Below are 16,072 nucleotides of genomic sequence, written 5' to 3' on the forward strand. Positions count from 1 at the left end.
AAGTCTGTTTTCTTTTATGCAGTTATGCTCTATGGTAACATATGTATGGGTTGTTCCTAGTAGGCGTCCAGGGGGGAAAGAGTTAAAATGTTCGTATTAACTGAGATCGCTCCCACTAGCGTTGACAGTTCTATTGACAGCTAGTGCGTTTCGTTTCTAAGTAAGGCACCGTCCCGCTTTCCGGTGAGAAGGACGGACACATTTAACCACCTCAGTCATGATTAGCTCTTGTGGTTGCTATGACCCATAGACTGTATAAAAAAAAAAAAAAAAAGTGGACTAAGCGAGTGTGACGTCACCCACAGAGTTCAGTGCCGCTCAAATGAGGCTCACGATGTTCACAGGTTACAATATTTAGAGAAATCGAATTTTGAAACTGAAGAACCAGAACTCTGGGTTATGAAATATGATTTTTTTGACAGGGCCACGTACAGAATGGAGACTGTGACAAATTTTTTTTAGAGATCATGTCGGAGGAGTTTCTGTGATTCATTAAGACCAAAATGACAAGACTCACTGCAGCAGGTACCGAGAGAGGCTTGACAATATCCTAATGTAAGTCAATTGGAGCGAGAGTCAGAAGGAGCCGGAAGATCCTCCTGGTGAACTTCCTATTTGGCATGCATCATATATACGGTCTATGCCATGACCCTCGCAGTCATATTTGCTCCTGTAACCATTAGCAGGGGCGGTTGTAGGGGGAGGGGCCACAGGGACATTGGCCTCACCTCTAATCTGATTGGCCCTCGAAGTACCCCTGTTCTGTCAATCAACTGACGAGAAGAACAACCGGAGAATTCAACGATCGCTGATGCAGTTCCACCCCCAAACTGTTGGCGGCAGTAGACCTACTGCGTCAATACAACTGTGATAATATTGTTCCCTCATCAAAAACATGCCTGAAGACGTTTTAGCATATTTTAGCATGATTCTATGCATGTTTGGGTAATTTAGTGATCTCTCCTGGGCCTTATTCAAACCTTTTTTTAAGGTTAACTGTAAGATTCTGTCCAAAGCTCTGCCCACAAGTCTATATCACCCACGCTCCCACACGACAATTCTCCATAAATATTAAAAAAACATACAAAACTGTGCACTACGACTTCACAAACCTGATGCGATGTGCGGTACTTTTCTTAGTAGGTAACACTTTATAATAACTACACCTTATTTAGCCTTAATAAAGCATGAACAAAGACTTAATTAATAATGATTCACACTTAGTAACTACTTAATTACTACCTGAATTAGCACTTGCACTGAATTTACCTGTGCTGTAAATAGTTACTCATAATTATTTCATACTTAATTACTCATGAACTAACCATTTGAGCATTTATTAATCATTAGTAAACTATGAGAAAATGATTTACTAATAATACAATGCAATGATAATTCAGGCAGCTGTTATCTGTTAGTTAAGTCTTTTTGAGAGCTTTTCTAAAGTGAAGACAAATTATGATTTATTAAGCATTTACTAAGCATGAATCATTAGTAATTAAATCTTTGTTCATTATTAATTAAGTCTTTGTTCATGCTTTATTAAGGCTAAATAAGGTGTAGTTATTATAAAGTGTTACCCATTAGTAGGACGCGCGCTGATTGAAGGGGTTGTGACTTAGCACGGAGAGCAAAAGGAGACTTGCAAAACCTGTTAATACGTTGTTTTTGGTGAATATGACATTTTCCAAACAATAAAAGGGTAACATGTGTTGGCATTAATACGGCTCAGCAGTGGAATACTTCGTCTTTAAAGTAGTTTTGACGTGAATAAACTCAGAGTGTGGTTTTTTTCTCTGGGCCGTCGGGACACACAGGCTTCTGCTGCAACTGCATTAAATCAATGAATCACTCTCCATCTTTGTTTGAGTGCTCTGGGAAAAGTCCACGAAAAACTATTTCACAATCTGCTGATGAGAGGAACGGAGAGAGGGAGGAGAGAGAGAGAGAGAGAACGAGAGAAGGAGAAGGGAGGAGAGAGACGAGGGAGAAGGGAGACAGGGAGAAGGGAGAGGTGGAGAGAGAAAGATGGAGAGGATGGAGGGAGGGGGAGAGAGAAGGAGAGAGAACGGAGAAGAGGGAAGAGGGGGAGAGAGGAGAGGGAGGAGAGAGACGAGGGAGAGAGAGGGGAGACGGGGAGGGAAGACAGTGAGCAAGAGAGAGGGGGAGAGGATGGAGGGAGGGGGAGAGAGAGAGACAGGAGAGGGCGAAAGAGAGGGAGGGGGAGAGAGTCAGAGGGGAGAGGTAGAGGGGAGAGAGGGGGATAGGGACAAAGAGAGAGAAGGGAGGAGAGAGAGAGCAAATGGAGGAGGGAGACAGGGTGAGAGAGAGAGGAAGACAGAGAGAAGGAGGGAAGAAGACGAGGGGAGAGTGAGGGCACGGAAGAAAAGAAAGAGAGAGAAGGGAGAGAGATTAAAGAGAGGGCGGGAAAGTGGAAGAGAGAGGAAAAAGGGGGAGATAATAGAGAGGATGGAGAAAAGAGGGAGAAAGATGGTGAAGAGAAAGCAGAAAGGGGGAGTGACGGGAGAGAGAAAAGAGGGGAGAAGAGAAAGATGGAGAAGAGGAAGAAGAAAGGGGAAAGAGGGAAAAGAGAGAGGAGAGATAATGAGTGGAAGAGAGAAAAGAGGGAGGAGAGAGAGGGTGGAATGACAGAGAGAGAGAGGAAAGAAAGACCTAAAGGAGGGAGAAAAGAGGTGGAGAAGAGAACAAGGAGAGAGAAAGAGATGGAGAATAGAAAGAAGAAAGAGGAGAGAGTAAAAAGAGAGAGAAAGAGTGAAAGAGAAAAGAGAGAGGGTCGAATGACAGAGGAAAGATAAAGAGTGAAAGAAGAAAGAGGAGAGAAAGAGGGAGAAGAGGATAGCAGAGAGAGCGAGATGGAGAATCAAAAAAAGTAAAGGGAGAGAGGAGAGATGAAGAGTCAAAAGTGAGAGAGAGGATGGAATGAAAGCGCGAGGAAAGATAAAGAGCGAAAGAAGAAAGAGAGAGGGATGAGAGGAGAGAGGAGAGGAGAGAGGGGGGCACACGGGACCCTTGAATCCCGCCTAATTAAACAATCGCCCGGAGACACGACGAGGAAACAGGTGTAGAGCGGCGCCCACACCGAAGGACGGGTAGAGGGCACCTGTACGTGTCTGTGATCATGTAAAGGGACGAGCGCAGGACACAGGGGACGTGTGTGACTCTCTGTTATGGAACCACATGGAGATTTAAAGCTGCACTGTGGAACTTTTATGCTACAGGGTCCTTCAAAATATGTTTTAAGACGGCGACTGAAAGCAACTGAGTAAACTGTCAGCTCATCATTTAAAAAAGACGGCATAAAATTACTGCATAAAGTCAACAAAAAAGAGGGTTGAATTTTGTTATAGACTCAAAGTTACACAGACTAAAATTAATTCACTGTTCAGAGAGTGCAGGAAATTAATATCCAGATTCTGTTTTTCCTCCGTCTTTAGGATTCAGCGCCGTGTTTTAACACTTGTTCTGTAAAGCACTTTCAGTAAAGGCCCGGCTTTGTGTCGTGCATTACAAGTGTCTCTTCCCTACGCAATAAATACGAGCCTGATTCATCAGACGGTTTCACTTTGTGGAAACAGTCTGACCGCTTAGAATTAGGATTCGTTCTCTTGTCTCTCTCGTTGGTAAGGGGGTACTTTTTTTTTTTTTTTGAACAATAATTTATTGTCTTTTTTAACAAAATGGAACAATACAATACAATCCAGCACAGCTTAGTCTGCATAGAAATAAATGGATAAAGACTGTCCACAAGGTCTGAATCAGAGCTAAAATGAAAAAGAAATAAACATTGCACAATTATTGATTAAAATTGAAAACAAATTGGGAGCCTCCTTTCTAAAGCACATCAGCCAAGTCCTGAGGTAGGTGGTCCAGAAAGGGTTGCCATATTTTATAGAAAGTGTTTGAATTGCCTTTTAAGAGCGCACTGAGGCGTTCCATTGGGAAAACTTTCAAAGTCTCTCTGTACCATTGTGTAACAGATGGAGGTTTTGCCTGTATCCACTGAAGCAGGATGCATCTTCTTGCCAGGTGTAGGGGGGTACTTTTTTTTTAAAAACTTTTTTTATGGCCATACCGGATTGTCCAAGCCTGATCCCGTCAGATCTCAGAAGCTCAGCAGTGCCAGGTATGTTTAATACTTGGATGGGAAAGCGCTGGGAAGATCAGGTTGTTGTGTCCTTAGGCAAAACACTTTTTCACACATGCGCAACATTTGAAAAAGGACAAACAGTCGCTGGATTTCTCGTTCCTTGGAAAATCCTCTATACAACCTTTAAGGTCGAAACATGTTTTCTTTGGCCATTCAAATAAAGGCCTTTTAACTATATATTTCCTCATGCGATTTGTTAACTTTTTTGGAGTGCCTGAAATCTGTTGTGTTTTAGTTTTGATCCTTTTTCCAAGAGCGCCCTCTACCTGCTCCCACTGATTGGAACACCTGCAGCAAACATTTTCTTCTTTCTGCAATAACGTCTTTCCACTTGGTAAAATTCACCAAACATTCTCTTTGTTCCGGCTTTAAATCCTCGATCTCGGGAATCGTTGCCAACACAGAATGTCTGGCTCTTCGCTGATTGGCTGGTGCCCGAAATTGCACTTCCAGGATTCTCGCAAACCTTCTAGTGTATTCCGATTCCTGACCTAGTTGCTGGAGAGAAATGAAACTGAGCGGAGGCACTAGGTTTTGCCATTATTTCTAAATAAATACAACTGTGCACTAAAGTTTACATATTTTTTGTCAACATCAGAAAAGATATGTGAATGACAGTCGAACCTTCTGCTGTTGTAGGTGTTGAATAAATAAAAAACTTGCTTTTCATTTATTCAATTTTTAACAGAAAAACATGCAAGTTATTTTTTTATTACGCCATATTTACGTTTTGGAGCTTTCTACCATGACGTTTTTCTCTCATCGAAAACTTTTGCGGGATACACACTGATAACGTGTCAAAAAAAACCAAAAATTACACTCATTAAACATGTTAATACGTTGTTTTCGGAAAATATAGTATTTTCAAAACATAAAAAATTAAAGTGTAGTGCAGTGTAGTGCGGTGCTGTTGCTCTGACGTCTTTTAGCTTGGCCTGGACTTTATTTTGGATGAACTGTGGAACTATTCGGAGTGTCATTTTGCCAGGCGAGTCCTCACGGTGTCATATTTGCTGAGGATATTTTAATAGATCCATGGGTTTCAAACGCTTTGTCTCAGCAGCACTGCTCTGTTGTTCGTCTGTCTCCTTTTGCTCTTTTAAATCTTAATTCTTTCTGTTCTGAGCGTAATGATTCGCACTAAGATCTTGTTGAAACATTTAAAAAGGAAAAAGTTAGCATTTCTACAACTCTCATATACTTTATAAATCCTCATATATAAATATACCATGACTTTTTGAGTACAATTTAGTTTAAAAGTCATATACATTGCAAAAACTAAAGCTATATTAAAGACTTGAAATGACTTGAAGCTCAAAGCAGATGACTCAGACTTGAGTTGGGCCAGTGACTCGAGACTCGACTTGGACGTGCCTGTGTTTGACTTGGGACTTGACTTGGGACTTGAGGTCAAAAACTTGAGACTTACTCGAGACTCGCAAAACAACGACTTGGTCCCACTTCTGGTGTTAAATATTAATACCCAAATTGAAGTGTGAAGTGTAATACCCACTTTTTAAAGGTGCACTGTGTAACTTTTTGGCTGGGGGTCCTTCACCTGCTTGTTTCTATGGATACGTCATTGCTCTGTCTGGAATGTTCCACAGTATGACATTAAACAACAGCTCTACCTTACGTTTAATCAATTACAGGCTGTTTTGGAGCTCAAAAATACCTAAAAATAAACATTCAGACTGTGCATTTTGACTGTAACTTGGTCTAGTTTGGTCTCCACGGAGCTAGAAATTTTAAAACCACACTGTGTAACATTCCAGACAAAGCGATAACATCTCGATGCAATTATAATATTAGACAGGTCTGTTCTAAAGTCATATAAATTGCAAAAAACAAAGCTATATTTATTACTTTAAAGACTTGAAATGACTTGGAGCTCAAAGCAGATGACTTGGACTTGACTTGGACTTATGGGCCAATGACTCGAGACTCGACTTGGACTTGCCTGTGTTTGACTTGGGACTGGAGGTCAAAGACTTGAGACTCTCAAAATGACTTGGTCCCACTTCTGTTAAATATTAATACCCAAATTGAAGTGTGAAGTGTAATACCCACTTTTTAAAGGTGCACTGTGTAACTTTTTGGCTGGGGGTCCTTCACCTGCTTGTTTCTATGGATACGTCATTGCTCTGTCTGGAATGTTCCACAATATGACATTAAACAACAGCTCTACCTTACATTTAATCAATTACAGGCTGTTTTAGAGCTCAAAAATACCTAAAAATAAACATTCAGACTGTGCATTTTGACTGTAACTTGGTCTAGTTTGGTCTCCACGGAGCTAGAAATTTTAAAACCACACTGTGTAACATTCCAGACAAAGCGATAACATCTCGATGCAATTATAATATTAGAACGGTCTTTTCTAATCCTGTTGAAAATGGCCAGATCCCTCGTAGCGGCCTTGATTGCGTCTGCGCCGCTCCGTTTGATAAAGCGTCCTCTCATTACGTTAGCAGCAGAAAGCCCGTCTCTTCACGAGCGCGTGAATGGGGCTTAATGCTGTAACAGGTTGTGTTCATGATCGCGCTGAGAGCACTTATGCCCAATTGTAGTGCGTAATAGTCCCTCCACAGCCCCACCGCGAGCCTTGATAACCGCTAATGTCTCCGCGCGCACTCCCTCCCAACACTGATGCTTCATTTGTGCTCGAATCGTCTGTGTCTGCGCCATTCGTCAAAGTTAAAACCGTTCGGGAGTGAATTGAGACGCCGGTGTTGACTCAACCCTCACCTCGGCTTCTCTATCAGAGGAAAAGGAAGGAGGAGATTGGAGTTAAAGGGCTCATATTACACTATTTTCTGATCTGTGTTATGATGTTGTATTCTCATCGTAAACAGACCTAGAGTTGTGTTTTGTTTCATTCACACATGTTTAAGTAACCCTTTATTATTGGTCTGTTTACATCTCCAAAGCTCCAAATGCTCTGTGGATAAGGAAACAAGATTCAACAGATAGTGTAATATGGGCCCTTTTTTAAAGATTTTCTACTTCCCTGTGAGCTTTTTGTCTCAACTTTATTTGTAGAGCACATTTAAACCAACCATATCTGCTAAAAAGGTGTTATATTATTGGTATTAAGAATGCAATACCTCTAAAATGAAATGCATTTTTTATTTTAAGCTGAATTTTAACATATTTCGAGAGCCTGTCGTTGTCCCACAATAGAAAAATTCCAGAGTTGCAACGCAAAGCATAAAAACAGGAGAACAGAAAATATTCAATGTGTCTTTTATTTATTTTTTATTTTAATTTTAACTACCGCTTCATGACATCACAAGGTGGAACAGAGCATTTTGAGCTTTGGAGATGTAGACAGAGTAATGATAAAGAGTTACTCAAACATGTGTGATTGGAAAAAAAAACACAACTCCAGGTCTGTTTTTGAAGAGGTATCAACATTATAACACGACTTAAACCTAAGAAGAGTCAATTCCGCATAATATAGGACCTTTAATCCATCGCAAAGGAGAAATTCAATTTGTCAACTGGACAATCTTTTATTTACAAAAATGTGACCAAAAATGTGGCTGTTTGCTGCAGGTGTTCCAATCAGTAGGAACAAGTGGAAAAAGGCTCAAAACTTAAACACAACGGATTCCAGACACTCCAAACAAGTAGACAAAGTAAAAAAAATCGCACAAGGAAAAATATAGTTAAAGGCCTTTATCTGAATGGCTAAAACCAACAAATAAAGGCCTTTTTACTATATTTTTCCTCGTACGATTTTTAACTTTTTCTACTTTTTTGGAGTGCCTGGAGTCTGTTGTGTTTAAATCTTTTATTTAGGTCAAAAACAGCTTTCACAGCTCGTCCAAGCTGCTTCTTCAGTTCTGGTCAGACGCTGGTGGACACTGCCTTAAATGTGTCTGAAGGGAGGAGCTAACTACACTGAAACTACTCTGAAACTAACACACCTACTTGTTTACAATTTCTGTTTGTATCTCAGCCTGTTCATCTGTACTCAGTGAAGGGTGATATTAGCAGAATCATTCAGGCCCCAAATGAGGGTTTTCACACCTCTGGCCTTGACCTGGCTCCCCCTATTTGTTCTCTTTGTTTTAGGTCTGAGGATGGAGTCCATTTCTGTTCAAGGAAGGATTGTCATTCCTAACAAAAATAGCTTCTTTAACTCCGTTTTCAAACCAATTCTTTTAAGATCTGTACCTCACTATCCTCAAAGGAGTGTCCCTGGCATTTAAAGGTTGTATGGAGGATTTTTTTTTTGTTTCAAATTGTCATTGAAAGTTTAAAATACCATTACAGAGACGCAGCAGCTTTGTAATTATGATGACCCCAAAAAAATATATATAAAAATCGATCAACTGTGGACGTAATGAGGCCAGATAAACATCAGCCAATAGATAACAAGGCTCCCTCTTTATCTATTGGCTGTTAGGTTGTCAATCAAACTCCCTACGTTTCTAGTGTAACTGACTCGTCAACGCGCGGGATTATGTGGTTTATGCAGTCGCTTCCTCCCAATTCGCACAAAGTTTGTCACGATGGCGGACGAGAATCCACGACCAGTTCGCCGCAAAAGAAAGTCCGTTTTTGAGGTCGCTAAAATAAGAAGAAAAGGGAAAAAAGAGCAAAGACAAACTGAGATGATTCTTGGAGATCCCTTCCAGCGACGGCGCGACTGAAGAAGACGAAGGGTCTAAAAACTGACGCATCGGTCGCTGAAATATTTCAGGACAGGAAACTTCAACAGTAATTCTGAACTCGCACTGGATGTAAACATGTGTGATTTCTAGAGTAAAGAAGCAGGAGGAGGTGTTTCGACTGAGGCTGTGGAGGAGGAAGGTGGTGTCACGTATGCACAACATTTGAAAAAGAACTGTCGCTGTATTTCACTTCCCTTAAAAAATCCTCTATACAACCTTTAAGTGGAGCTGTACAGCAGACTGAGGTCCTGTGTTGCTCTCTCGTCTGTGTTGGTTCATCCTCTTGTGAAGTGGCTTTTTCGTATTTCCAATATAGCGCTCACTGAATGGAGTAGACCACATTGCTTTAATACCGTTTTTTCAGGGTCAAAATCATCATATTTTTTTGTCCTTTTAAAGTATTTGTGAAGAAAATGTGTGGTAATAGAGTCTGTTTGTGCGTTTGTGTCTCAGATCCAGGACTTGGCGATCCGCTGCATTCAGAAGAACATAAAGAAGAACCGAGGGGTCAAAGGTTGGCCCTGGTGGAAACTCTTCACGACGGTGCGGCCTCTGATCGAAGTGCAGCTGACCGAGGAGCAGATACGAGGAAAAGACGTGAGATATTATTATTATTATTATTATTATTATACTGTTTATCATCTATTTAAAAGTGCATTGTGTAACTTTTCTGGAGGGAGGATCCGTCACCTGCTTGTTTTTATGGATATGTCATATGTTTAATACACTTTGTAAACTATATGTATGAGTGCAGCTGAAAATATAAAAACATAATGAAGATGTGAGAAAATATTATTATATACTGTTTACTTTATTATGCAACACAGTCTAATGCAATCTAACACTAAACACTTTATAATTAATGTATTTGAGTGCAGCTGACAGAAGAGCAGATTAGAGGAAAAGAAATAAGATATTCAAAAGCTGTTTATAACTATTTAATACAGTGCAGTGGTTCTCAAACTTCGATACACAAACTGTTTCCTGTAGTTGTTGCCATTTTGAGGATTTTTTTGAGGAGTTTTGGACTTTCAAAAGATATAATACTTGGTTTTGAATTGTTAATTGCAACGGTCCTAATCGTTCGTTAGTCACTTTGGACCTTGTAAACTTTTTTCAGGGATTTACGTGTAGATTTGCTATTACAGTGTTTTTCGGACTATAATTCACTTTGGAGTATGAGTCACACCAGACAAAAAAACATACGTAATGAAGAAAAAAAACAGATATAAGTTGCAATTTTTGGGGAGACCAGAGACCAGGAACCAGGAACTAAACCAGGACTAAAACAGGGTCTAAAACAGGGTCTAAAAACAGGTCTAAACCAGGTCTAAAACCAGGACTAAAACAGGAACTAAAACTAGGACTAAAAGACTAAAACAGGGACTAAAACTGGTCTTAAAACATGATTTAAAACAGGTCTAAACCAGGTCTAAAACTGGGACTAAAACAGGGGCTTAAACAGGGTCTAAAAACATGATTTAAAACAGGTCTAAAAAAGGTCTAAAACAGGTCTAAAAACAGAGTCTAAACCTGTCCTAAAACTGGGTCTAAAACTGGGTCTAAAACAGGACTAAAACAGGACTAAAACAGGGTCTAAAACGGGACTAAAACAGGGTCTAAAACAAGACTAAAACAGGACTAAAGCAGGACTAAAGCAGGATTAAAACAGGACTAAAATAGGGTCTAAAACTGGGTCTAAAACTGGGTCTAAAACAGGACTAAAACAGGGTCTAAAACGGAACTAAAACGGGTCTAAAACGGGACTAGAACAGGGTCTAAAACAAGACTAAAACAGGACTAAAGCAGGATTAAAACAGGACTAAAATAGGGTCTAAAATAGGGTCTAAAACAGGGTCTAAAACAGGGTATAAAACAGGGACTAAAACGGGACTAAAACAGGGTCTAAAACAGGTCTAAAAAAGGTCTAAAACGGGACTAAAACAGGGTCTAAAACAGGACTAAAACAGGACTAAAAACTGGGACATATATATTAAAAATTATATAAGTTCGCACCGGAGTTTAAGTCACAGGAAACACCCAAACCATTAAAAAAAAGTGCGACTTTCATTTTTATTTTCAAAGACTACTGTTTAGTTGAGTCCCAGTCGCCTCAAATACAAAATAACTGAAGAATACACAAAAGTTTTAATATTTGCTCAATCCAGACGGTCTCTTTTGGTTTAGTTCTGGGTTTGAATGTTTTAGTCATAATTTATTCCTTGTTTAGACCTGGAATAGTCCTGTTATAGACCTGGTTTAGATCTCTCTCTCCCTCCCGGTACTTGTAAGACCAAATATTTCCTGAGCTGGTACCTGGTGAGAAAAGTTTGAGCCCTCCTGTTCAATACTGTAGTACACACTTTTACTTTACATGTGTTTCTTTGTGTGGCAGGAGGAGATCCAGCAGCTGAAGCAGAAGTTGGAGAAAGTGGAAAAAGAACGAAACGAACTCCGACTGAACTCAGACCGCCTGGAGAGCAGGGTAAGAAAAAACATTACAAAACGAGAAGGAACGAGAAGGCTTGACAAGAATCTTAATTACAATCAATTAATTAGGTCTTACTATTATCACTAATTATGCAAACTATGATAGAGAAACTATGATAGAGAAAATAGCCAATCGTTAGAGTTTAGAGTACTAAGTTTTATTTAGAGATGCACCGATCCAGCTTTTTCATTTTCAGTATCAATCTATACTTTGTCATTTTGTTTTTTATAGGGCTGGACATGTTAACGCGTTAATTTTGCGCTAACTAATTAATTCATTATCGCTTATTGTAAACGTCTGTTTCTCACTGGCTTTTATTTTGAAAAAGTCCACCGCGAGCGTTTCTTTAAGTTTGACGTCTTTTCTTTACACTTTTTTCATTTTTTTCTGACCATGTGAGATGCAACGTGTCCGAGCCTCAGCTCGGCCCGACCGCGGGCTCCGGCTCCGGCTCTTTCTTCTCCTTCTTCCAGACGCCCCTGAGGCGTCCAAACAGAGTCCAGTGTCCAGTGTGGTTTTCGTCGCTGGGGTCTCACATTACATCTCCATGAAAGAAAACAGACCTGGAGTTTTGTTTTGTTTTATTCACACGTGCTTTTCTCTCAAACTTAAAACACTCTATCTCACCTTGTGAGGTCATGTGGTAATATAAGAAGAGCTCCACTGTGTTTTTAAACTCCATACACCTTTACTAGAATCATTTGGATGATTTCTACTCAGGATCTCTAAGGGTTCCCACGGTCATGGAAATCCTGGAAAAGTCATGGAATTTTAGTATCTCTTTCACGCAACTACAGTGTTAAGTTCTCATTAGACTGTTATGATTATTATTTTGACAGGATTTAGAATTTTTTAAAACTATAATACCAAACCATAAAGGGTGAAAAAGCCATAAAAAAGTTTTGAAATTTTGTTAGTGAAAAACCCTGTCTACTGAACTAAAAGTAAAAGGAAAACTACTGCTACATGACATCACGAGGTGGAACAGATCATTTTGAGCTTTGCAGATGTAGACAGACGGATAAACCAGCGTTACTCAAACATCCAGGTCTGTTTTTTGATGAGATAACAACATTATAACATATCTAAAAGCTCACAAGAGTCAATTTACAGTAATCTAGGACCTTTAAATATTGTCTAAGTATTTTTATGTTGTATTCTAAGACAGTCGGATTTGAACAGTACAGACCAGATCCTCCTGCTGTCCCTCCTCCTCTTCCTTCTGTAGCTCTCTATATTTGTTTGTTTAGGCTTAATTATCTGAGTGAGTGTTTTGTTTTATGAGCTGCTCCTCGTTCACCTGCTGCTCGCAGACTTCCAGGTGTGAGCCACCTGCCGCCGCCGCTTTTATCTGAAAAAAATTAATCTAGAACGAGGAGAAATAATGAAAACAACAGCCTTGAAAAACACTCTCCCGGTGATGATGGCGCTCATTACGGCGTCAAGCAGCTCAACCTGAATCTGCCGCAGGATAAACGACTGTCACTATAATGGTACAGTGTGTTTTTAATGCTCCTATATTACACGTTTGACTCTTGTGAGCTTTAAATCCTGTTATAATGTCATTTCCTTGTCAAAAACAGACAAGGAGTTGTGTTTTGTTTCATTCACATGTTTGATTAACCTTTTATTATTAGTCTGTCTACATTTTACAAAGCTCAAAACGCTCTGTGGATGAAGAAAAAACATTAAAATATAGATAAAAAATAGTGTAATATGGGCAATTTTTTAACGGTTTTCGACTTCCCTCTGTTTTTCAATGGGCTTTTTGTCTCAAATTTATTTATAGAGCACATTTAAACCGACTATATCTGCCAAAAAGCTGTTATATTTGGTGGTAAAAAAAAAAAAATGCAATACCTATAAAATGAAATGTACTTTTATTTTAAGATGAATTTTAATATATTCTAAGAGAAATTCAAGAATTGCAATGCGAAATATAAAAACAGGAGAAAAGAAAATATATAATCTGTGTCTTTTATTTATTTATTTATCTATTCTATGGTTGTGCTCTTATTTTATTTTACTGGTTTTATTGTTTTAAGACGAGTATGCTTCAGTACGTTGCAGACTGACCCACTGTTTGTGTCTCGCTCCTTCTGATGCAGAGACACATGTACACACCTGTTTGGTCACACTACACACAGCAACCTACATTCGGTTTGATCGATTAAAATTAACGTAATCGATGAAATGTCAAGGAATGTCTAGTGTAATTTTTCAAACAACGGCAGAAAGTGTGTGGTTCATTTGATAGTTTTATGTTTTTTAAGAGTTTCTTCGTCTCTCCTCCAGATCTCAGAGCTGTCCTCGGAGCTGACGGACGAGCGTAACACAGGAGAGTCGGCGTCTCAGCTGCTGGAGAGTGAGACCGGAGAGCGGCTCAGGCTGGAGAAGGACATGAAAGACCTGCAGGTATGAGCTCTGAACACCTGCATGGTTTTTACTAGACAAGACATCTGAGGATTTTTTTTTTTAATGTTGGCCAAGTGTGTTTTCATTTGGATGTTTTGGTAAAAGGATCCAAGCTGTTTCTAGTGGTGCAGTTCTTTTTTTTAATTTTTGGGTCATTCATCACATTAATTGTCCGTTATGGTCGCTATTTTAAGGATTTTTGGTCTTTCAAAAGCTGTACAGAGTCCCCACGGTCATGGAAATCCTGGAAAAGTCATGGAAATTGAAAATGTAATCTTACAGGCCTAGAAAAGTCATGAAATTTTGTAAATTCAATGAAAGTGTTAGAAAAGTCATAGAATTTTAGTATCTCTTTCAAGCAACTGCAGCGTTCTGTTAAGTTCTCATGAGGCTATTCTGATTATTTCTGAACGTCTGCACCTTTTATTTAAAAGAGATGACAATAAATGCACTGACAGGATTTTGAATGTTAAAAAACTATAAAACCAAACCATAAGGTGAGTGGAAAGGATTAACATTTCATATTTAGCCCTAAAAGTCTGATCAGTTCTACACATGTAGGTGCAGTAAAGTCATGGAAAATTCACTTTAGCTCGTGAAAAAGTAATGGAAAAGTGGGAAAAAAGATTGGGAACTCTGACTATAATATCTGGTTTTGAATTGCAATGTTCCTCATTTCTAGACGATTAGCCAATTACAAAGCAGAGTCTCATAAGAGTCTCTCATTTGGGTTCCCAGTTCCAGTGCTGTAATCCAGTTAAAATGCCTCTCTCTGTTCTGAATGATCACTACCTGAACCCCAGCACCTGCAGACAGACATGAACCAGTGCTAGTGCAGCCTCTGCAGCTCAGAGAGGGAATTCTGGAGGTTCTGAGCTTCCATATGAGGCCTGTCCATAAACTGAGAATGAGACAAGTTTGTGTGTTTCTCTTTCTGCAGGTTTAGTCTGGAAACACAGATTAATTTGTGATTGTTGAACCATTTTTAAGATGTAAGAGTACAGACTATATACCGCCCCTTAAAGATGCACTATTAGCGTTTTCAGTCCAGTCCAAGTGAAAGTTCCTGCACCTAATCTCGAACCAACTAACGTGTTCATACCAGAAATCAGAGCGTTCACGAACCGAAAACTTGTTTTTCTACGCAAACCGTGACGACACAGTAAACGTCAGCAGGTTAATTCTGGTCACATGCGGTAAAATAAACAAACAAAGAAAACGTATGTGTGGAATATGGTGGAGAAATCAAATGACAAGAAGGTAGTGACAGACAGAAGAAGACAGTGGTCAACGGAGGAGAATAAATATTTGCTGAATCCATGTTCTCCTGGTGAGTTTCCATCTTTGGATTGGACGTCGCTGCCTTCTTTTCTACAGCAGATGTTGTATCAGAGCTCGATGCAGATAAATAATGATTTGTATAAAAAATCCATGTATCATTTGTTCATTCGTTTTTCAATATAAAACCAAAAATAAGAAAACGAAAAAACAACAATTTTCTTCATTATTTGTCTCCAAAACCAAAATGAAAAAACAGATAATGATAATGATTAAATGAAGAATGGAAAAAATGAATAACGTCCGTTTCCCGTTTACGTGACTGTGATGCCGGACTTTTGCGCCGCATACGGACTGAACCAGGACTGATCCAGGTCCGGGACCAGACCGGGACCAGACCGACACTGAGACCAGACCGGGACCAGGCCAGGACCAGACTGGGACTGAGACCGGGACCAGGCCAGGACCAAGCCTCAGTCCCAGTCTCAGTATCAGTCTGGTCCCTGTCTGATCCTGGTCTGGTCTCGGTCTCAGTCACTCTCTGGTCCCGCTCTGGTTCTGCTCTGGTCCCGCTCTGGTCCCGGACCTGGATCAGTCCTGGTTCAGTCCGTATGCGACGCAAAAGTCCGGCATCACAGTCACGGAAGTCACGTAAACGGGAAACGGTCGTTATCTGTTTTTTCCATTCTTCATTTAAAGACAAAATCGAAAACTGAAAAAATGAATCGTTATCCGTTTTTTCATTTTGGTTTTGGAGACAAATAATGAAGAAAATAATAGTTTTTTTCATTTTCTGATTTTTGGTTTTATATTGAAAAACAAATGAACGAATGACACACGGATTAAAAACACTCACTGGTGTCGATGATGCGATTCATTATGGTTATTTTCTCGCTGTGACATCCACTTTCCTTGTTTTATCTGGTGGCAAATCCACTCCCTCTGTCGATGACGCATCATGTGTTCACTTAACGTTAGTCGTTCACAGGTAAGCACTTTGGTTCTCACTGTAACCGGAGTGGGACCTGGCACCAGCAC

General features: G+C 39.8%; 1 protein-coding gene across 1 annotated transcript in view; it reads left to right on the top strand.

Moving 5' to 3' along the window:
- LOC110172745 (unconventional myosin-XVIIIa-like) overlaps window positions 1-16,072 on the top strand; it is a 297,696-nt gene that overhangs the window by 162,776 nt on the left and 118,848 nt on the right. Inside the window, 3 exon segments of the mRNA XM_055166713.1 lie at window positions 9,304-9,447; window positions 11,246-11,335; window positions 13,637-13,756. Coding sequence (XP_055022688.1) covers window positions 9,304-9,447; window positions 11,246-11,335; window positions 13,637-13,756 — 354 coding nt within the window.

Source organism: Boleophthalmus pectinirostris, unplaced genomic scaffold (genome assembly GCF_026225935.1).
Source record: "Boleophthalmus pectinirostris isolate CB_2022bp ecotype Guang Dong unplaced genomic scaffold, ASM2622593v1 HiC_scaffold_9, whole genome shotgun sequence".
NCBI classification, from domain to species: domain Eukaryota; kingdom Metazoa; phylum Chordata; class Actinopteri; order Gobiiformes; family Gobiidae; genus Boleophthalmus; species Boleophthalmus pectinirostris.